The sequence below is a fragment of the Lissotriton vulgaris genome, chromosome 7 (genome assembly GCF_964263255.1).
Source record: "Lissotriton vulgaris chromosome 7, aLisVul1.2, whole genome shotgun sequence".
In the NCBI taxonomy this organism is placed as follows: domain Eukaryota; kingdom Metazoa; phylum Chordata; class Amphibia; order Caudata; family Salamandridae; genus Lissotriton; species Lissotriton vulgaris.
Genome location: NC_141695.1, coordinates 601,202,864 through 601,225,755, shown reverse-complemented (window position 1 = coordinate 601,225,755; position 22,892 = coordinate 601,202,864). Strand labels below are relative to the sequence as shown.

Genomic DNA, 22,892 nt, shown 5'->3' with positions numbered 1-22,892 from the left:
GCGTTGGAACTGTCGTTTGAAAAAACACTAAATATTTAACATGTTTGCACATTGCCATGGGACCAACATCTTTTTTTATGCCCTCCCAAGGACTGCACTTAAATAGGGCTAAATACTTAAGACACTTCAGGGTCCTAGTTAACTAGTTTATGCTATCACTAGTAAGAAGTGGTGTTAAGGCTACAAGGCATAACTGAGAGCTCCTGAAGTTGGGGTGGGGAGGGGGGTTTGCAGCTTTCAGTAAAAGAGGAGGGAAGGTATTACAATACAGGCTCGAAGAGCCATGCCATAAATGATCAATGTTCAGAAGTGCTTTAAGCCATTTGAGTTTCTAGCTTCCTAGATTTTGTAAAGTGAGTGAGTGAGAAGAGAGACTGACGTGGATACTACTACCAAGGCATCAAGTTGTATCATGCAACTGCCTTGCAGTTCTCACAAGAAGCAATGCCTGTAAGGAACAGTACCAATCTTAGGCTCCCATTTGCCTACATGTTGCAGATCCCCATGGCAAGAAAGAAACCCTTGCATTAACAAGGGTCAAATGTTACCATACCGTGACCCATCTCGGTCTGGGCGTAGGTGCCAATGATCTCCAGATTCCAGGCTGGCATAAAGAATCGCTCCTGCTGTTCGGCCGTTGCCTGGCTAAGGAGGGTGGGCAGGAACATGCCCAGGTGAAGATCCAGAGGCTCAGGCCGTCCACGATGCACAAAACTGCAAACAAATTCCAAGGGCACGGGGAGGAATTGTAATGTGGAAAGCGAGAGCATCAAGGAAGATGATCAGATCGAAGGTAAAGAGAGGGGAAGAGAAGAGAGACAACAAAAATAAAGATCTCTAATAATTAGAAAGCATGCAAATTAAAACAGAGGTCAGCACATTCTCTTTGGGTCCTAGGACAGATTAACTTATTTGAAAGCCATAACTTCCAGGAACTAAAAATCATTTAATCCAATATCATAGTTTACGACACTCCTCTTGTTTTCTTTCTGGATATTTAGAATTCAGCCATTCTCCCTCTTGACCAATGCTTAGGATTTAGGGCCGGATGTAGAAAGGCTGTTTTGGGTCACATACTCAGATTCTGAAAATGACTGGGTTTGCAAGTACAAAGACCCTATGGGAATCACACAAGTGAGGAAGCATGGAAGGGGCCTTCACACTCATACTGAGGAGTTGGAAAGGTATGAACCAATGGTTTGTCACCATAATAGTGGCTGCAAGGTATTTAATGCGAGAACTCAAACGGGAGTGGAAGAATATACTCAGACTGCCAAAAGCAACAGATGATAGAAGGTTAGTTCAATGGGCGGAGTAAACAGGACTTCCAAAGCTCCAAGTCAATGGTTGAAAGATGCTGGCCAAAAAATGCCAATGGTTAGATCCAACGCTCACTCTAGCTACATTGTTAGCAGCAGGTGTGTGACCGCTTTGTTCTCAAAACCCACAACTAAAAATGTTTTCTCATTGGGGAATGTAAATGCAGCAACGTGCCCACTTAATATGCATTAGGTGGTGCAAGCTATTAAAACAAGTGTCACCTCACAAACTGCATCCCTGTTTGCCGACCAGTCAGTGTGCAATTGGCACATACCTGGTTTAATAATGAGGATGGTGCATCTGGCCCTTAGACACCTGGCAGTTCTCATCTCATCGCCAGTGTACCCGTCAATGTGCGCAATAGGCAGAACATGATTTTCAGTGTAATAAGCCGGAACACAGAATACTGTTGGGTTCCAACTAGGTTCACTGCTAGGTTAGTGATCTAAAGACCATTGCATTACATCTATATTTCACATATACCCCCTAAATCTGGACGACTTTCTCCCTTGGATCTCTTGAGATACCATTCTCCATCCAAATTCTGTAGGAATTCTGACATGGATCCAATCAAACTGTGAGGAATCGGAGGTACACTGTGTGAGAGGAATCACCACATCAAATCACAGAAGTAACTTGTAGAAAAGTGCCAACTGACCCTTACTTTCTCAGCATGCTACACACTTTCTCTTACCTGCAAATAGATCTAAACTGTGGTCTGTTAAAACCTGTTGGACCCAAAAAAAAGAGTGCTGCTCACCTCAGTGCACCCAGTGATTTATCCGTCAGTTAGAATAGGAGTGAAATCTACTTCTGCAATTTCGGTGAGGAGGGGTTCCATACCCAGCGGAAATTAGAAAACATTTAGTCAGATTGACAGCATGAAACCAAGATGATTTTAGTACAAGAAATGCCCAAGATGTTGTTCAGGACAGCTTTGGGATGGCCCATACTGTCGCAATCAATGAGAGCAGCGTCATCAGAGCTGCAAGAGGTGGGTACGCTAATCAAGATCTTTGGCTGTGTGCCCGTTACAGTAACTAACATTTGAGCCGCATATTCACATTGATCAAACATGTTTTGACATCACTTCCTTTTAGTGCAACGAGGGGTTACACACACTGGATTGGGGTGAAGCACAGTAAATGTACAAAAAACAAAGAAGGTGTTCACAGCACATCAGATCCAGCACTGCTTCCAGGACAAGGCTCACTTGACATTAGTCTCTAAATACCACATTCAAAGTGAGTCTTAACAGAAGCTCCACGCTCAAGCTCTAACAAGACCTTCTCATCACCGAAGCCCACAACAGAAACCAGAGACGTGCAAAATGCATATACACATCCCTTACATAGCCTTAAACTCGGCCGTCTCTTCATCTGCATGTTGATATTGGGAGGAATCGATCACACACCTTGCACTTTTCCTGGTACCGTGCCATGGACATTCTCAGTCTGCCCAAACCTGAATGTGGGATATCTCTGTTAACGCGGTCACCCAACCGCCCATAGATACAGTATGCCTTCTCCAAAGGTATAAATGTGGCATTTTGCTCTCATCTCACAGGGGCATAAATGTGTATCATCACCACACACAAACACTTTGCTTCCAGACTCCTACAAACAGTAGTATTAAAAACGTCAAGTTGGGTGAAGCACACGTATTATGAAACACAGCACAATGCTTCAACACAAACATAGGGTGCAGGAAAACCCAAGACATCCCCCATTTTAGCATGCAGTGCTGTCCCTACACAGAAAACAATTCCACAGAAGGCAGAGACACCTAGCACTGCAGGAAATGTTAAGCAATTTTATAAGACCACAAGCCTCACAGAATAGAGCAGCAAAGCATCAGGAAATTAAAGCATATTCATCATGGTGACCACAACATGGTGGGTGACGTGATAGTAAGCTACTGCTAGACATTTGACATCGCCATGGGTAAACGAGGTAAGGGGGCTTAACATCTTCTCATTCTAGCACCTGCCATTCTACAATCACTGGCATATCCAGTGGTCTACCAGCCATGACGCCTTCAGAGAGGCAAATAAATTATTACCTTGCAATGTAGAAATGTTGTGGAGTTTCCAAAAGCTTACAAAGTAGCCCAAACTAACTAATTTCTCCCTAAAACACCAAGGGTTCACCCTCCTACTAAGATCTGCCAAACATTCCTATGCTACTTTCAACCCCTTCAGTCATCAAACTATTGTGCCTCTGGTAGTCATTCCTAGCATCCTGGCCTACATTCCAGAGCTTGGCAGCCACTTTCCTTGTACGAGGCATAGTAACCAGGTGTCGTTCAGTAGAGCGGAGATGGCGCATAGGGCGGTAAGGTGACATCAAATTGGTCAGGATGGCCGTAGAGGAGAGTTTCAGGATTTTAAATGCAGTGCAGAGGACCTTAAATTCCACTTGATTGGCAACAGGGAGCCAGTGCAACCGACGGATGGCCATAGTGGTGGGACAGGTTCTGGGAAGGCCCAACAGGGTTCTAGCCGCCACAATTTGGACTCGCTGCAGTCTCAGGGTCTCGATCTTGTTCACCCCTAGGTATAGTGCATTGGCATAGTCAAGTCTAGATAGAATGGAGGCCTGGATAATCATTTGCCTGACTGGTGGGTCAAAAAGCAGCAGTTTAAGCCCCCCAAGTATGCCAAAGCAGGTCCCTGCGACTTTTATGGTTTGGAGCTGAAAACTAAGACCCGAATCTACCCAGACTCCAAGATCTTTCACCGCCTGCTTAGGAGTAGGTGCGCATCCCAGTATGGTTGGCCACGACCAGTCCCCCAATAGCTCTTGTTGATTGCCCACCAACAGGATCTCTGACTTGTTGGAGTTCAGTTGAAGACAATTATCAGTCATCCATTCGGCAACAGCCGTGAGATCTTCCCGAAACTTAGATGCTGCACTCCAATGTTGCCCGAGAGAGCCACCACTAGCAGTGTATCATCAGCATATGATACAATGGTAAGCCCTCTGCTCCTTGCCAAGACTGCCAAGGGTTGAACGTAAAGATTGAAAAGCAAAGGGCTAAAGACGGAGCCCTGGGGGACCCCTTGCCTATTAGCATGGTATGAAGAGGCAAATAGGGGGGGGGGGCTATAACCTGGAAGGTCCTATTTGAAGAAAGGACGCGCACAAGGTCAAAGCTGAGCTCACAACACCGGCTTCTTCTAACCTGCGTAACAAGATCTGATGAGAGACCATGTCAAATGCGGCGCTGAGGTGTTCTTTGACAGCCAGGAGAGCAGACTCTGTACTATGGCCTGAGCAAAAGCCATTCTGAGAGATGAAAACACTGTGGAGGGTTTGGATTGGGTACAGGAAGAAGTGGCGCTCTTGCGTGTTTGTTTTAGGAGTTGAAAAACATGGTTTATATGTCCACGGTGCAAACAGGTCAGGGGAACTAAATCCAGAGGAGAAACAACCCCTGCAAGAGTGTGGGTCAAGACCCACACAACACAATGGGACAAAAGTCCTGTTTACAAGTTAAGGAGTAGTTAGGCTTTGTGGTCAAAACCAAATATATACAATAATGTTCTTATAAAAGTAATGGAGGTCGACTTCCAAGGTTTCACGTGGTATGGATTGTATTTCAAATTGGATTAATACAAATGAAAACAAACCAGCCGACACGTGTTTCGTCACACTTAACAACAGTGTGACTCTTCAGTGCTGTGGTTAAGAAACGAAGTAGAGGGAAATCACGGCACCAGTGTGAGTTCAAGCCGGTTGCGGTGAATGTAGGTCCATCATGCTGAAGAGTGCAATGAAAATGTTTTCCCAGGAATGATAAATCGGGGAAAACCCCCAAACACCTATCCACCCCAGTGATACAGGGAAGTGATCTGAAATGCATCAATCAGAGTCTGTAGTTGGAAGTTGTCCAGTCAATCAAAAACGAGATGCCCACTGTGCATCTGTGATGGAGGTGAGTGACATAAGTCTCCCAATGTTGTTTGATTTTGTGGTCACATAATTGTGTGTTCTTTTGTCTTTCCCTTTATATTCTAGAAACTCGTCTTTTTGGTGAAGGCCTCCCATACAGTGAAGGCTGGATGTTGCGCGAGGAATTGTGTATAGATGGTTTTGCTTGCGTATCACAACCTGACATTGAGGAATGTATCGAGCAAGGTATGTTTTGTGTGAGACTTCAAGGTTAATAACTTCCCATTAGGGAATAAGTAATTTAATGTAGTTAGCTTGAGCATGGCAAGTTAAGAGAAGGCCACGGGCTCGCAAGTCGGTGGAGAAAGACCTGGGTTTTGGCTTGGGTTACAGTGGCAGAGTAAAGCACTTCTATTTAGGATCTCCTGCCCATCGTGTACTGTATTTATCTCTCCTCTGGGCTTGCCTGTGCTCAAACATAGCATAGCGTTTAGCTTTAGGGGGCTGCTCACATCTTCCTCCACTGCTAAATAGGGTTGAAATAGCACAGGAAAGTGCCAGAAGAAGGCAAAGTGGGCCTGAGCACAGATACAGTATTAGTTGAAGTCTGGAGCTTCGAACCAGTGTTTGAATGGTAAAGTCAGTATCTCCCATTTCACCCTGGGATGCTTGCCTGCCAATGCCAGGCAGGACATGTTTGTTTTGAGGCAACGGAAAAATTATTTGGGGAAGGGTTTCGGGTGCTGAGTAGTGGAGTAGTTGCAGTGGAACTACAGTTGCGGTAGAACTAAAGTATTTAATCATCGTAACAAGTATGACTTTATGCATCAACAAATACATTCACACACCCCATTTGATGGAAATTGATCTTATAAGGAAGTTCAACTTTTTCACCCTTAAACACCATAAGGCCCAAGTCTCCACCCTTTGTCTTCTAGATCAGTGTCATTCAACAGTCACTCACTATACCCGACTCGCGTTATGCTTCACCGGCCCTCGACTATGCAATTTCTCATCATACCGCTCACACTGCTCCGTTACCCATCTGTCCACTTTTCCACTCAGCCATCCCTAGAAGCTCAGTCTTGGCTCACTTCTCTATTTCCTGTATTCTGTCTGCCTCTATGATCTTTTGGTATTTATTACGGAACACATGGAAATGTGTCACGTTCCCATCATTCTTCTTTTACCTTGAGTCTTAACTCTCCGACTACCAATAGCGACAAAGAAAGGCGCTCTGCTTTCTAATTAGAACTTCCCAATATAGAACCCCTATCTTTTCTGGCATCATCTGCAGTGGTTACTCTGCACGCTTCTAATCTTTTTCAACTGGTCACACAACCACCCTCCGCAATCAGCCAAAATCCCTGGCTTGCTCGTAAACTCCAACATGAAACGAGTGGTTCATCTTCATTACAGACAGCGCGCCCAGGTTGTAGGTACAATCATTTTGGAGAAAAAAACAAAACTATCCAGCCTCCTAGCAGGGCTTAAAATACTCCTTTTTCTGGCTTGGCTATGTCATACATTTTGCTGCATGACCCCTCTAGCATTACCAGAAACACCTTGCAGTCCTTATTAACACTAAAGTTGGTATCTGGCAAAACAAATGGGGCCCTTTATAAAAGATACTAACTCAGGTCTTAAAAATGTTCCACAGCACCTCTCTTATTTACTTCGCCACTAAATACATCCCGACTACAAATATGTACTTTTTAATCCTCACCTCCTAGTTTGCACCATTTATCACTTTCATCCACTTAGGACCCCTTTCCTGAACACATCTCAGCCAACTACATTCAAGATTGCTCTCAAAGCCCACCCATTTCAATATGACAGAACGGCCAACTCTCTTACTCATGTAATCTATACTACTATTATAAAGAGAGAACACAAACCATTGAGCCAGGTAAACTCTGGAACCACAGCGCCAATCCACACACCTGATACATCGTTGAAAACGTCAGGGTGTGCAGATGGACATAGGCTATATAAAATAAAAATTAAATGTAAATTTAAAAATGTAACTTAAAAAAAAGTAGTTCCCTGGAAGTAGCGCCGGCCGCGACGTAGCGCTGGCTGCGACGTAGCGCTGGCCGCGACGTGCGTGATGACGAGAAGGAGCGGCGGACATGAGCGCGGGGAGGAGCCGCGGACAGGCGGGGAGGAGTGGAGAGGAGTGGCGGACAGGCAGGGAGGAGCGGTGACGAGCGGCGAAGAGCGGCGGTGAAGTCAGGAGCGCGGGGAGGAGCAGCGGCTCAGGTAAGGCAAAGGGACACGTAAATGTCGGGGCCGGGGCGGGAGGTGGCTCCGGGACACGGACAATGTCGGAGCGGGCGGGGGCCTAGGCGGGCGGTTGGCCCTGAAGCCTCATTGCCCCCGGACAACGTCGGGGCGGGCTACTAGTATATTCTATAGATGTGCAGTCCCCTCAATTGCCAGCCACCAGTGATACATGCTGTACTCGAAATCTATTCTCCTAAAACTGACAATACTCTTAATATCAACAATATGTTTGCTCAGCACAGAATTTTCTGTTTGAATGTCCTCCACAGAAATTAATATGCACATTGGGCATGAGAACTATAAATAGCTGTAAAATTATACAAGGAGCCGGGAATGTGTCTTCTTTGTTGTATATATCTAAACTTATAAGTGTACCTCACCACCCATATATTATTTATGAGATGACAAGAGAATGGCTTAATGTTTGCATTGAAGTTTGGGTTATAAAACAAAAAAGATAAACAAATTAAATACAAACCTTATAAATGCTCTTCCTCCTCAATAAATAAGAGTCAAGAAAAGACATTGGGGTCAGAGAGTGGTGTATGGTTTACATTTTAGATGTTCTGAGTGCAAGTGGTGGTGTAATACCAGTGTAGTGCATAGGAAAACAGGTGTTGATGGTCGTGGTGTAGATTGTATGTGACAATATAGGAATTAGTGTAAGGAATAGTTGATATTGTAACTAATAAATAGCTGATGTAGCATACAGGGGGCAATGCTGGAGGAAAACCAGCTGAAGTGCAACCGACAAGTCAGAAATAGTCCTTTTTGGCCAGCCCACAGTGCAGGACTGGAGTCAATGGTGGCCGGATGAATTTTCTCCTCCCAGTGTGGCTCAACCTATAGTTAGAAACTTGGAAATCCGAATTGATGACGCTCTTTTTATGTAAGCCCAAGTTCAGGCCTTGGTTGGAACCTGTTTTGGACTACTTCGAATGGTGAGAAAGTGCATTCCACTTCTTCTGTTGGAATGTAGGTGGTCCAGGCACTGATTAAATCAAGACTGGACTATAGGAACATCCTCCATCTAGGTCTGCCGGACTGTCTCCTACAATGACTGAAGGGGTGCAAAATGGCACAGCCAGGGTTATTCACCTCTTAAAACCGAGGTCCCATATGGAACCTCATCTTAAGACCCTCCACTGGCTCCCAGTCAGGGAGTGGATACAGTTTAAGGCGTTGGTAATGTTCTTTAAGGCTCTTCAAATAAGGGACCTAGTTACCTCAGAAGATGTGTTGGCTGGTACACCCCGAAAAGGGCACTCAGATCAAGCTTGGGGGCGTCTGTATGCGTCCCTAAGGTGCGTCTGGCACGTGGGGGTGGAGGGTGGGGGGGGGGTAAATCCTTCAGCCATCTGGGGGGACAGGCATAGAATAAACTTTCGTTGCCCCTCAAACTTTCCCAGTATCTGTCGAGTTTCAGGAAATTGCTGAAAAATTGGCTCTTTGGGAGCTAAACCATCTTTTATCAGCAGTCATGTGATTCTCCAGCGCCGGGACACTCCTTTTGGAGTAGCTGTTTGCTTTATTAAACTCTCACATTCATTCATTCAATGTTCTATGTATATATGACATTGTAAGCTACAGGAACAGAACACAGCTGGTGGTGTAGATGGTGCACATGTTGGAGTTAGGTGTGGTTCAAGGTGTAGGGTGTATCTAGTAATGTAGGTTGCAGGAAGTGGTCATCAGATGTACAGCAAAGTCAGGGCCATAGGGTTTATCTGGTGATGTAGTACATCATAGTTTGTGTAGTATGCAGGGATGTTCCACAGTAGGCTCTTCTAACAGCACTTCCATCTTCTTCTGCACTTTGCTCTGCGTTGACCCTGTGCCTCTGCGGAGTCTCATTTAACATCTTTTCCCCAGTCCTCCTTTGGCTGCATCTTTTCACCTTGTTGCACTTCCAGCACCACTTCAAAGTGCTGTATTCGGAAGTCTGCAGATTCTTTCGAAGCACTGGTAGAAATCGATCAGCAGCTCGGATCTTTTAGTTAATCTCTTTTGACTAGTGCTTCACCATGAGGCTGTCTGATGTTGAAGCGAGTGGTAGGGCGCGCAAACATTTAATCTATTTCCTCTTTTGATTTCTTTCACATGTAGGAATTATTTAATCTCGTCACCAGTGTTGTGAAGTACTTTGTGCTTAGTAACCAAACTGGATTCCACAGACAAATACGCAGCCTCCCTATTCATGCATCAAGATAGGTTCACAAAACATCAGATTTACGTACAGGTAAAGAATGTACCCACAGGATACCCCCCCAGGAGCAGAGGGCTTCCCTGCTCAGCCTTTGGTTTCAACTGGTGTAACTCTGAGACTTACACTCCAAGAAAGAGAGCAACATTCCATACGAAACTGTGCTCATAGTGGAGCACGGACACAGATCACAGGGAAAGCAAGACACGTGTCTGAATGGTACCCTAGCTTACAGCTGCAGTGTGTGCACAATGCCAGTACCGTGCAAATCCTATTAAGACTCTAAAAGGAAACGTATATAGTGGTGCACCAACAGAAGTAAGTCAAGTGAGGTCCAATCAAAGTATCCACTGTTCCATATCGTCTTTATTTTCATATCAAGAGAGTCACACGGTTTCGTTAATCAAAATTTTACAGCAAAAGAAAAAGCCAACGCTTTTCGTTTAACACTGTCAACTTCTTCAGGGCATTCATATTGTACAAAGCGAGCCGGTGTGCCATGAAAAGATTCTCGTCAGTATTTGATTCGCCATACATGAATATTCTGTATGTATGCGGGGTGGCAGTTTTCTTTCAAACGCCTGATCCTTTTGGGTCTAAGGCCACGCCGCCCCCATAGATGGCAGCTTGATCCGTGTCACAATTGACATACAAGCTGCAACCGGCCACACGCAGATGTAAACATCTGTGAAGAAGTTTACAGCGGTAAACGAAACGCGTTTGCTTAGTCTTTGGCCCTGACCTTTTAGATTTAAAAAACCGGGTGGCTGTCTTGAAGCCAAAATAAAGAAGATAGAAAGAGTGGATACTTTGATTGGACGGCACACCCTTGAGCAGCGAGTGTCCATAGTGTGTGCGCACCCATTCTTTTTAGGTTTCGCCTAAGTGAAAGCTGCGCACTGCGCAGCTTTTCGAGCAGGCGAAAACCTAATGAGAATAATAACTATGTGGCTTGGGAATCCGCCCTCTGTTCCATTGGCTAGCTCTATAAATGGAGGCTAGCCATTGGAACAGAGATCTGTCCGTCATGGCCGGACCAGATTCGTAGGCGTTCCCGGGATTTCTTCCCTCTCCACCCTTTTCTGATCGTCATCGCTGCGGTGGGCTGTTCCTATTTTTTTTTTGGGGGGACAAGGTTTGTTTTGGTCATTGCAGGCCGACCGCTGCCGGAAAAAGTCCAGGTGAGTGCTTTTTCTTGCCGTTTGCCGTTCCCGCTCCCCCTCCCGCTGTCCGTGCCTTTCCCGCCCCCTCCCGCTGTCCGTGCCTTTCCCACTCCCCCTACCGCTGTCCGTGCCTTTCCCGCCCCCCTCCCGCTGTCCGTGCCTTTCCCGCCCCCCCTCCCGCTGTCCGTGCCTTTCCCGCCCCCCCCTCCTGCTGTCCGTGCCATTCCACGGTCTCATTTTACAGGTTTATGCTTTGCCTACTTTTGTGTCGTTTGTGCATGAGTTAGTATTGCAGGTCTGCTTGCATCAGAGCAGGAAGTTACAGGAAGTCTCATTGACCCTCTTTAAAAACGTTTTTAGGACTATCGGCACATATTCGGAAATGGACAGTCAGCAATGTTTGATCAATGGCTAGGGGTTCTACACAAGTAACTTACTGTTCGATATGTCCGGTTTGATTGTGCAGCTGTGCTTGATGGATTCTTACCAATCCTTTAAAACATAAGTGCCTTTCCCACACCCCCCTCCCGCTGTCCGTTCCTTTCCCGCCCCCCTCCTGCTGTCCGTGCCTTTCCCGCCCCCCCTCCCGCTGTCTGTGCCTTTCCCGCCCCCTCCCGCTGTCCGTGTCTTTCCTGCCCTCCCTCCCGCTGTCCGTGTCTTCCTGCCCTCCCTCCCGCTGTCCGTGCCTTTCCTTGTTCTCCTAGGTGCTGGTCAGATGGTTTTGCTTACATGGATCCCAAACTGTCGAAATGGCTGCCACTCTCCCTACAGAATCTCCCCTTCCTGGTCTGCTGAGTCCGCTTTGCTAGCACAGTGTGCTACTCTGTATTGTAATGTATAAGACCTTTTTCTAACATGTGCTCTGCATAAATCCTGCATAATGTTGTTACTAAAGGAACCGCTAATTTGTTTAGATTGCACATTTTGACCGTTCTCCTCGCCCATGGCTGAGTAAAACAGAAGAGTAGAAGAGATTTAAAACCTGTATTGTTCCAGCAATAAACTTGGAAAAACGCATTGGTAGATTAGGGTAATTTGCTAAAAGTTTATGCATGTCTCTTAATTAACAATGTTATTTGGTGCTTCAAAAGCGGCATATTGCAAAACCTTTCCACGGTTGCCAGCAAGTGGGTTTGGTGAGTGTGCCTCTAAAGAGCAGCAGAGGAGAAACTGACTGGGCTACCATGGGAACAGAACATAAGATTTAAATAGTCATCTGCACTCATCAAGATTTCCAGTGGAGTCGGTCGCGCGGGCCATACTGCAGCTCCTCACTTACGCAACACCCCTGCTCCAAATGGATGTGGCTGCCAGTTATTCACTACCTGAAAGCAAGACACTGAAGTTTGGATCGAAGGTTGGGCTTGTATCTTGTGCTTTCAAAAAGGGGTTCCCCTATGTTTTCCTTTCAACATGTTTACCTAAAATGCATTTGCAAAACGTGTTTTGTATTTCCTTTCTTAGCTCAGAATTTTTCTTTGGTGTATGTGCGCGAAAGCCATCAGACATACATTTTTTCGTGAGAGGACTGTGGGTGCTATTCCATTGATTTGGCCTGATAGAGCGCAGGCTCACCTGCTCGGGATTTTACCATACTCACCTGGGCCCATAAACACATACTGCTAATGGCAATGTAAATGACAATGCCATTTATTTAACTGTTTTCAAAACGAATACATAAATACAAATTTTTTCATTTACAATGCCAATAACTCAAATTTTTCCAAAGGCGAAACCATTGCATTGTAAATGCTTGTTGCATTTACTGCTGTTGGGACAAAGGGGCTGATCATTCATTCAGCCTCGCTGCTCAGCACTCCTACTTGCCAGGATCGAACAGTACAGGACAGGGTTGACCGCTTTATTTTCGGCAGATGTTTGCCTCGAGTTTAAGAAATAAATGGAACAAGCTGAACTTCTTCATAGTAAAATAGTTCCAAGCAAACCCTCCACTGACCACTGTGCCAGCTTGGGCCGGTGCAGCATTGGCTACTCGCGTTCACTGGAGTTTTCCTTTTCTGCCTCCTCTGGTATTTGGATGCTGGCATTCTGGAAGAGAGGGGGTAGGATACACCCCAACTGCAGGGCCATACAACGACTATAGGTGTTTTGAAGGTCCGCAGGTGGATGAAGGTCCTTAGTCTGGAAACGATAGCATCTCTTATAGTGGTAGGATGGTTATTTTTCCCTATTAGATTCTTTTTTACTGTAGTTAAAGGTGAGTCAAATCTCATTTTCTTGTACAGCAAAGCTTCTGGATATTCAATCTTTACTGTGCTCTTCACCACCTCAGTGTATTCCCTTATTTTTTCTTTGATGCCATGGATTCTCCAGATGTTTGTTGATTTACATTCCATTTTCCCGCTGTATGTTGGTCGTCTCTTTTAGCTTGTTCTCTCTGAGATTTTTTTTGTGCGTTACCCTGTACATCAAGATTCCAAGGCAACCACAGCACGGAGACAGCCCTTCTCGCTGCCACCGACAACATCCACTCCCGCCTCGACTAGGGCGAAACGACAGCCCTCATCCTCCGGGAACCTCTCAGCGCCTTCAACCCAATCTCCCACTGCACTCTAGCCACCAGACTCCTTGACTCCGTGGCAAGGCCCTCGACTAAATACGCTAATTTCTCACTGGTAGAACTCAGCGAGTCAGACACCCGCCGTACCTCTCGGAACTAACAGAGACCCACTATGGAGTGCCCCGCGGCTCCTCCCTTAACTCCTCAACATCTACAATGTAGATTCTACATAGTCCCCCTCGCAACCATCATCAGAAACCACGGGCTCAACATAGCCTCCTACTCAGACAAAACCCAGCTCATCCTCTTCCACCCCAACCAACCCAACATCACCAAACACAACTTCCAACAAACGATGAAAGCTGTCACCACCTGGATGAAGAACAGCTGCCTGAAACTCAACTCTGAGAAAATATAAATGGTCATTATTCTGGGCTCCACCCCTCTGCATGGGATGACTACTGGTGGCCCCCCACCCTCGGAAACATCCCCCCCCCCACCCCGACAGACCGTGCATGAAACCTCAGAATCATACTAGACTCATCACTCACAATGAACTGCCAGATCAACGTCGTATCATTGACCTGCTTCAACATCCTCTGCATGCTTCGAAAATACATTCAGATGTATCCCATCCAAATCCCGAAATACTGTCGAGTACGCCCTCATCAGTAGCAGACTGGACTACCGCAACACTCTCTATGCCGAAATCAACAAGAAACTCCTTTGCAAACTCCATACCTTCCAGAACACCGCAGCCAGACTGATTCTCGACATACCCCCGCACCCACATCACCCCACACCTACGTGATCACCACTGGCTCCCAGTCAAAAGAAGAATAACCTTCAAACTCCTCACCCATGTATACAAGGCCTTTCACAACGCCGGATCAACATATCTGAAACAACCGACTCTCCTTCCACGCACCCAAAAGATACCTCCGATCAGGCAACCTCTCTCTGGCCACCATCCCATGCATCTACAAGACCAGAACAAGAGGAAAATTCTTCTCCTACCTCGCAGCCAAGGCCTTGAACAACATCCCCCTTTGGCAAGCCCCCACACTGCCCCAGTTCAGGAAGGACCTCAAGACTTGGCTCTTCGGATTACCCCAGAACTCAACGGAGCTGCCCCACTGCCCCCAGCGCCTTGAGACCCTCATGGGTGAGTAACTGCGCTTTACCAACCCCAATTGAAGTGCAACAGAGGAATTAAAGTATTTATGCATAGTTTCTCTAAGGACAGGTTCAAAATATGCCATCGGAATGAACTATTGTCCCACTCTAAAGAACATACGCAACACTGTGGGAAGCTCCTATTGTTTTTTTCAGCGCATTCTTAACACTCCATTATGTGCCACAGAATACCCCATTCTAGGTAACCAGAGATTTTTTTTCAAGAAAATAAATGTGATTCTACTCCGTGATTGGGATCTGGGCACCCGGAATCTCCCATTAAGCCCTTTGTAGGAACATCTACATTGGAAGAATGGCTCTCCCCACATCTGCATTTACTGTTAGACATCAGTGTTGCTACTATGAATGAATAGACTTTTGCCACAAACTGACAAATGTGAGATGGGGTAGAAGACCTAGCTACACATGCAGCTGTGGTTATGCCAGTATGGAAGAGTATGTGCAGGCTTACTGGCTTGTAACTGGGCTTCAGTTTATGAGACCTCATACAACTGTGTTTGCATTCAGTATTTGTGGGTTTGGACACTGTGACCTAACAGGTCTGTCCAGAAGTAAACATTCCCTGGGGAACAACAAGTAAGGAAATTGTTCAACCAGCTAAGATGTTAAGCATAAAGTGAGCGCTTCTTAATTCTTCAAGTTTTAGTAGCTCCGAAATGCAATACAGAAAAACACAATATGTAAGTTTGAGTCTCTCAGAATACTCCACCCTATACAGTACAATGCTAATGCAGCTTTTAATTAAGGGTGCAATAACAATGATCTAGAAGGCCCTAATGAACACTTGCCAACACGGTTTGGTAAACCTTAAGGCCAGAAGAAGAATGTGGGAATCGGCTACTAGAGAAGTTAAACCGCAAGAAGACAGCGATATTAAAAGGTATGATTATTAAACGCAAACAACACAAATCATGAAATAAATTATTTACACACAAAAAAAACAAAGAAAGAAAAAAAGACAAAGGGTGCATTCCATAGACTGGCTATTTACATGATGGTGACTTTCTAAATTCCCCATGGCCTACTATTCCATCCTGGGACCCTCCCACCCGCAGTCCCTCACCGCCAGGTGTCAGCATGACAGAATATTCCACTGTGTATTCGCAAGGACTAACCGTGCCCTAACTCCGTCTGGGCGTAGGTACCGATAACCAGCATTGAGGAGGCCAGTGGAAGCCATTTCTCTTGCTGCTCGGGGGTGCACTGATTTTCTATGCTGGTGACAAACATGCCGGAATGTAGGTTAAAAGGCTCAGTGAGATTGCCGCGGCACACTCTATGGAAGAGGAAAGAGGGAGAGACTAAGTCACTCAGGATGACAACTTAAAGTAAGAGATATAAAACAGCTTAAGCAGTTACCCGCTACTCCAGTGATACCAAGGTATACAGCATTTATGACAAAGCTAAAATAGAGAAACCTGAAAAGGAGCACCCAATATTCTATACCAGTCCACTTCAGAGGAATTTAGTAATGCATTGAAGTCAACACATTGCATTGTGAAAAATATTTTGAATTACAAACTGTGTGCTTCATGTCCTGGACGGCAAAGCTTCTGGAATGGCCTGTGCTAGGTTGTTACCTTAGAGATGGGGCAAACTCATGGCCTCAGAGAGAAAACAGTCTGTGCCCCTAACTGATGCTGCCTGTTCACATTTAGTACTCTCTTTCTTTGTCTACTTCCTTTACTCCTATCCCCTCTTACATGAATCTCTGCCCTGCCTGCTACAACAGCTACCCCCTGCCCTTGTGTGCCCTTTGACAAAGCACTTCTTCCCTTGGTGAGGAAAAATCCAATATTTATACTCTGGAGTCTCAGCGAACCCGCTGAGAGAATCTACAGCGCCAAGGGAGCCACTCACAGTAGAGGTATGGTATAGCACCCCTTGACAAAGCACTCCCTCTCCCCTTTTTGGGGAAGGATCCAGTATGTAAGCCTTGGAGTCTCAGAGACCACTCTGAGAGAGTCCACTGTGTATAGGGAGCCTCTCGCAACAGAGATCGGGAAATGATACCACTTTACCTGGGATCACAGCTTACTGGACTTTGGACGCAGCTTTGACTCGTCTACCGGTTTGTGTCCCCGTCACCCTCCCCCTCCTCTTTCCATGCTGTGCCTCTCATCCGCCCCATCTCCATTCTCGGTCTACTTCTGCTCCTACCCCCCTCCCTTGAATCTCTACCCTTGCCTGCTTTTTCCCTTACGTATATGTCCTTTTTGTTTGTCTCGACCTTACATGTAACTATGTTTGCCAAGCTCTAAAAACTGTGTAACCTTTGTAACGATGTAACCTGAAACTATGGTCTGATACTCATGTAAAGCGCTCTGATACCTCTGGGTCTAGCCAGCACTATATAAAACCTTTAAAATAAAATTAAATTTATAAAAAACACATCCCGCGCAGCAACAACCTAAACATGGAAAAGATACCACTTCTGTGTCAGGGTCTAAATGCGGGACACTGAGCTTACATTTCCTAAGATGCTGGTGCCCAAATATACAGCACTCAGGCCTAAATGTGGTACTACTACCTTAAACAACATCAGGTTTGCAACTGAGGATATGGGCAACTCAACATCTGAATATGTGAACTAAAGATAGAAGTACTTTTGAAGCCCTAGTGGTCTACATGACAAAAACTATTATAAAGATCATTGTGAAATCTACTTCCTCTTGGCCTTGTGCAATTTCATATCCAGCCACTGTTTTTTGTATGTTAAAAACTATTATAACTTCATAAGGTTACTCAGTTTTATTCTAGACAGTCCTAGGGTAATTGCAGAGTTTTTAACTGTTATCAGAGTTACCTACTATGCCTTCAGTCAGAAAATTACTCTATGCTTCCAGTGACCAGAGCCATGCAGGTCACAGCACTGGTTTCTGGTCACCCACTGGGTCAATTTTAACCCACGCATGTGGACCATAAAAAGTTCCACTCCTTGGCTCCCGGACACCTGCTACATGTACATTACAAGCCACTGCCTCAAATCAAAGCCAACTATAATACCAACTATAATACCAACTGAAAGTTCCTGGTTTCTACCTCCAGGTTAAATGGGGTGAAAGATAAAACATCTCCCACCAGTCACTCATTGGAATTTGCTCTCCTTGGAGATCTAGCTGGTCCCCAACCTGGATGTCCTCAAGGCGGTAGATCAAGTCTTGGCTGTATTGATTTGGCTCTCAAAGCAGTTGAGTCCAGTCAGGGCTGGCTCTAGGGCGGTGTGACCGGTGCCACCGCACCGGGTGCTGACTCTTCGAGGTGGCGCCGGGTTTGGAAGGATTTTATGGTTAAAAAGCACCCGTTGCTGCATTGCTGGCCTCCTGCAGTTTTCATACAACAATAAAAATGTCAGGGTAACTCTGGTGATTCATGTTCTTCCTGGAGAGAAAATGAGTTTTTTCTTGTGGAAGTTTTTTTTCTTCACATTTTTATTGATATTGCAAGAGGTAAATAAGATAGATACATTTACAATCCATAACATAATTATATAGCGAATATTTTCCAAAAGAAAGAAAAAAGCAGAATACATAATCATTGCAGAGGAAAGAAAAAAAACAGAGAAAAAATCTATAAAGAAAACATACAGAAAAGAATAACTAATCGTCAATGTGGTCTCAACCACCACATCTAGTCTTACAAGGTTATTCTGATCCAAATACAATGTCCCAAACCCCTTCTTTTTTCCTCAGAGAGTTAGGCCCTCTTAGTCTAGCTAAAGCCATCTCCATGGTCTGTATTTCATTCACCAAGGCCCACCATTCCATAACGTGCGGCGGATCTGGAGCTATCCATGCCCTAGCTATGGTTAATCTTGCGCAAGCAAATAAAATAGAATTCATATCTTTATTTGGCTATTCAGTCCCTGAAGGTCTATTAGGATCAGATGAGCTGAGAGAGGCGGAAACACAAAATGTTTCCTATCTAATAAGTCTACTACGCCCTTCCAAAACTCTGATAATGCCGGGCATGAAAAAAGCATATGGCCGATATCAGCGGCCTCCAATTTACATTTAGGACAGCTTGTGCGTTTGTTTAGACAGTTATCTGATGCCCAGCTAGAAATTCTCTGAGGGCTACAATATAATTGGCAGACAGTTCTATAAAGCTGCAGTCTAATACTAGAAGACTGTACTACTCGATTAATCTGAAGGCGAGAAGCAGATATCTGCTTGGAAGTTATATTTAAACTGATGAAAAAATAAGGAGTTATCATTTCTCAACAGACTGCAGATCCGACCAAAAAAGTAAGCAAAAAAATATAGTTTGAAAACATTAGACCGCCGGAAGTTTTATCTCATTTTATAGTAGCACAGTGTGTTAATGTGCCTGCTGCAGAGAATGTGTACCATGCCAATCACAAAGTGAAGATAGTTTAAATAGGTCAGTGCTTTTGTCAGAGAGATTCTTTGGTTACTAGAAGTGTAGATGTTAAAATCCTAACATGGAACAGTGAGCTAATAACTGTCATTTAAGAGCTGCATGCAAACGGTCAAGATATAGATTCGAGCATTATGATGTTTTCCTGCATCTTTCATTATTCTAATGTTTCAAAACTGGTTAATTTCGGTTAAAAAAAAATCCTAATTATTAAATGTAAGCTCCAACCCTGGGCTTATATTTTAAATTCTGAGTCTGTGCCTCTCCTGACCTGGCACTCTTAAACTATACTGTCTGCCAGTATAGATGACATGTGACTCACCTTGTAGTCTTCTAGCTTATGTAACATTTCCTATACACTGATTTACACACATATGATTGATTGTCTACGTGTAATGTATGTGTGTGTGTGAAGTGTCACGACACCCTACACTGGTATAGGTGACACTAAACTAAATAAACATATCTAAGAGAGAGTGGTTATGGAGAATTGAGGGGACACTATTAAAGGGTGGTAGTGAGGGAATCTGTGGGGGGGGGGGGGGGGGCGCCAAAAACATTGTTGCACATGGCGCCACCAGTGCTAAAGCCGGCCCTGAATCCTGTGCTAAGAGATGGTGTAGTGTGCGCTACAAGTGTAGTTAGTGAATGCCATTACTGGAGATAGCAAACAATTCAGCCCCTACTGATTAAAACATACTGCAAAAATGGAAATAATCAGAACAAAATCCAACTGAGATATACCTGTTTATTTAAAATTGGAAAGGTGTACAGACAATCTATTTTGAAAGAAAACAAATTCATTTTTAATCATCCGAGTTATAGAGGATGCAAAGTCAAAGGGACATTTTTCAAAACCTGACAAAAGGGTGCAGTGCAGTCTAGGAGACAGACGATGTGTGTGGTTCTAGAGGGCTCCTAGAATATTTATTTTAATTCCACCTCCTTATTCCTCAATACCTTCAATTGAGACATCAATAGGGCAGTTTCGCCTGTGTACTGATGATTTCTAATACAAAGAAACCAGTACTAGGATGCGTTTTAGGCACTCACCCTCTCTCACCAGTAAAGCTTACGAGCACAAAACCAAAAGCTACATTTCCTCGCAACACTTTTGGGCACTACAGCTCCTGTATTAGCTTCACACTTGGTTTTTAGGCTGCTATGCCCCTAAATACACCCAACAGCCACCTAGAGACCACTTCTTTTCACCCATGGGGGTATCCAGGCACTGATCCAGTTGTACCTGAAGGACACCAACGAAAGGGACTAACCGGATCTCAAAAGGGAGAAAAATCCAATTGGTGACTGGTGGGAGAAGTTTTATATAAAGAAACAAACATTAACACAGATAGGCTAAAGGAAAACAAGTTATATTTTTGGTAATGCTCAATCTGCTGGTATCCCAGATCATAAGGTCTCACTGAACTGACTAAGGGAAAAGTGAGTGCATCAGGCATTACCACATTATGATTTATGTCCTGGTTGACAGATTCACCACATCAGAATTGTTGAGATTGGTTCATGGCACTAAAATGAGGAAGGAGATGAAGAGTACTGCAAAGATTACATTTGTCTCCTCAGCTTTTTAATGAGTTTGTAAAACTCTTTGACTATTTCTGAATTTAAAGGACAGGGTTACACCTGTAGGGTGCAGAAACATTGTTTCACTTGCGATCAGGAGGAAGACAAACTCTGAAGAATCACTCCCATTGCATGATGAAATTAACAAAATTTGACTGCTACCAAGAAGGCATCTAATTGTTGATAAACTGGATTCTCCTAATGCGCAGATAGATCTTTAAATGCCTTCTTGATAGTGCACAAAGGATGGTTGATAGTCACCTAAAGCTCAACCCTGATGAGACTAAAGGGCTCATCTCTGGGTACATTCCATCACCTTGGTCGAATGACATGGTGTCAGTGCATGGAAGAGCCATCTGCACTGCTCCTTATGAGAGCAGTTCATCCTGTGGCATAGGTTTCAAGCTATACCTCAATGATGCTTAACAAAGCCGAAAACAGTTTTGGGTTGCTTGATTTTCTTTCTGGAAGGGATTTCACCTGGCAGCTCTGGATGGACTGTTCCCATGAAGGGCAGGGACAGTACTGATGTGCATAAGGCGGGCCTTTCTCTACAGTGGCACAGTGGGTGAAAAACAATGGGTTGGAATGCTACCCCAGTGATTGCCAGTTTGGTAAACTATGTGCAAGCATTCCTCCTATCACCTTTTGTATGATTGACAAACCACAGAGTGCCCATGGTCAGGCAGAGAGAGGAATGCATGTCATGTACAGAGACTGTCCAGCTTTTCTGAAGCTTATTCGTCTTGTTTCACACAGTGTCTCTTTGGTCACCCGCACAGACTTTGTGACTTATTCTGCCGTTTCTTACAAGAAAATGTTTTTCACTTGCAGTTCTTCCTTGTGTATAGCTTGGACAATCCTGTCCCCGATATTCAATTAAACAGACTCTCTCCTCTTTATGGAAATACCCTTCTCATCTGTTGAACCCTCCTGGACACGCAGAGTTCCCAATAACTGTGTAGTCTACTGGCTAGGTTGTCGACTTACGGGTCTACTTGGAATTAAACTGTGATACCGGAGATAAAAACATCTTATTAAGTATGTTCTAGACGAAAACAGGGCTGCAGAAAGGAGCAGAGGAATGGGACCAGAGGCTGAGGTGGTTGGATGTGCAAGAGATCTGTTGGAGTACTGCAACAGATGAGAATGAAGTATGCAAAGGCTTGCTTTAAAGGGGGTTTACAGAATTTTGTGGAAGCAAATGTAGTCCTCTGCACCCCTTACTGCAGGGTTCTCCAACGAGTAGCTTGTGAGCTACTGGCAGCTGTCCTGTGTGCTGTCCAGCCTAATAAATTAGAAGCTTTTGCTTGGCTAAATTAATATTTTTATATCAAAATCTAAAATGGAGGATACTTTGTGTATTTCCAGAACTCATAAGCTAATGTTTGGTGAAAAATGATTGAATTACTAAAATATATTTAAAGCTGATATTTGAGTGTTAAATTGTGTGCTTTTGGGAGAACGTATTCCCAACATTACCTTGGTGCCCAGGGAATTGTAGCTACGGCCGTTATGTATTACCCATGTAAGGCATTCCACATTAACAAATCCCTGTCAACCCTGCCTGATACACTGATATGATTGCTACTGAAAATACTGCATATGGTGGCTAATAATGTAATCTTGTCTGATCACTTGTGGTCACTAGTATAGCATTAATAATATTAGTAGCTCGGGAATAATTCATTTAACATTAGTAACTCTTATTACAGAAAAGGTTGGAGACCCCTGCCCTTATAGAAGCAGAGGGCCTTCCATAGGACCGAGAAATGTGCACAAAGCTTCAATCCTTGGTGATTGTACCTCCTCTTTGAGAAGCTTCAAGCACTGCCTTTTCTAATCTCTGGTGTCTGATGGAGGCACATCTAACCAGTTTGTGAAGGAACATAGCATATGAATCAATGTTCATCTTAAAGGTAGCACATGAATGGCATTACAAAAAAGAAGCCCACATGTCTATCATTCTATGGTGCTGGACCTTCCGGACCAGCTGTCTCTGGCATGACAAGTATAACCATTTGTAGCCAGACAGATGGTGATGAGCAAGGTTACAAGGACGAGGCCAAAGTCAATGGGGTGGTCATTCAAAGGTCCCTTTATAATCACTGCAGAATTCATGCTTGTGCTCATTCCAGAGAGCGGAAACCTACAGCACTTTCCAGCCCAGTTGATACTCACAACGAAACTCATACCCATCAGTGGCGTAGCTAGGGTGGGGCGGTGGGGGAGGTCCGCCCCAGGAGGCACTACATTGGGGGCGGCGGCGAAGTGTACACATTAGGTGCCATTATGTTAATGCGCTGTGAAAGTGCACCTGTTTACACATTCTGCAGTGCATGGCA

General features: G+C 44.7%; 1 protein-coding gene across 3 annotated transcripts in view; it reads right to left on the bottom strand.

The window, feature by feature from the left end:
• Window positions 1-22,892, bottom strand: part of ACOX1 (acyl-CoA oxidase 1) — a 207,941-nt gene that overhangs the window by 93,657 nt on the left and 91,392 nt on the right. The window contains exon 3 of one of the 3 annotated variants that reach the window (XM_086930716.1): window positions 554-714. The exons of 1 other annotated variant lie outside the window; for it this stretch is intronic. In XM_086930716.1, the coding sequence (XP_086786842.1) occupies window positions 554-714 (161 nt within the window). Of the gene's footprint in view, window positions 1-553; window positions 715-15,698; window positions 15,860-22,892 lie in introns of all 3 variants that reach the window. One more of the 3 variants, XM_086930715.1, reaches the window with a different exon arrangement.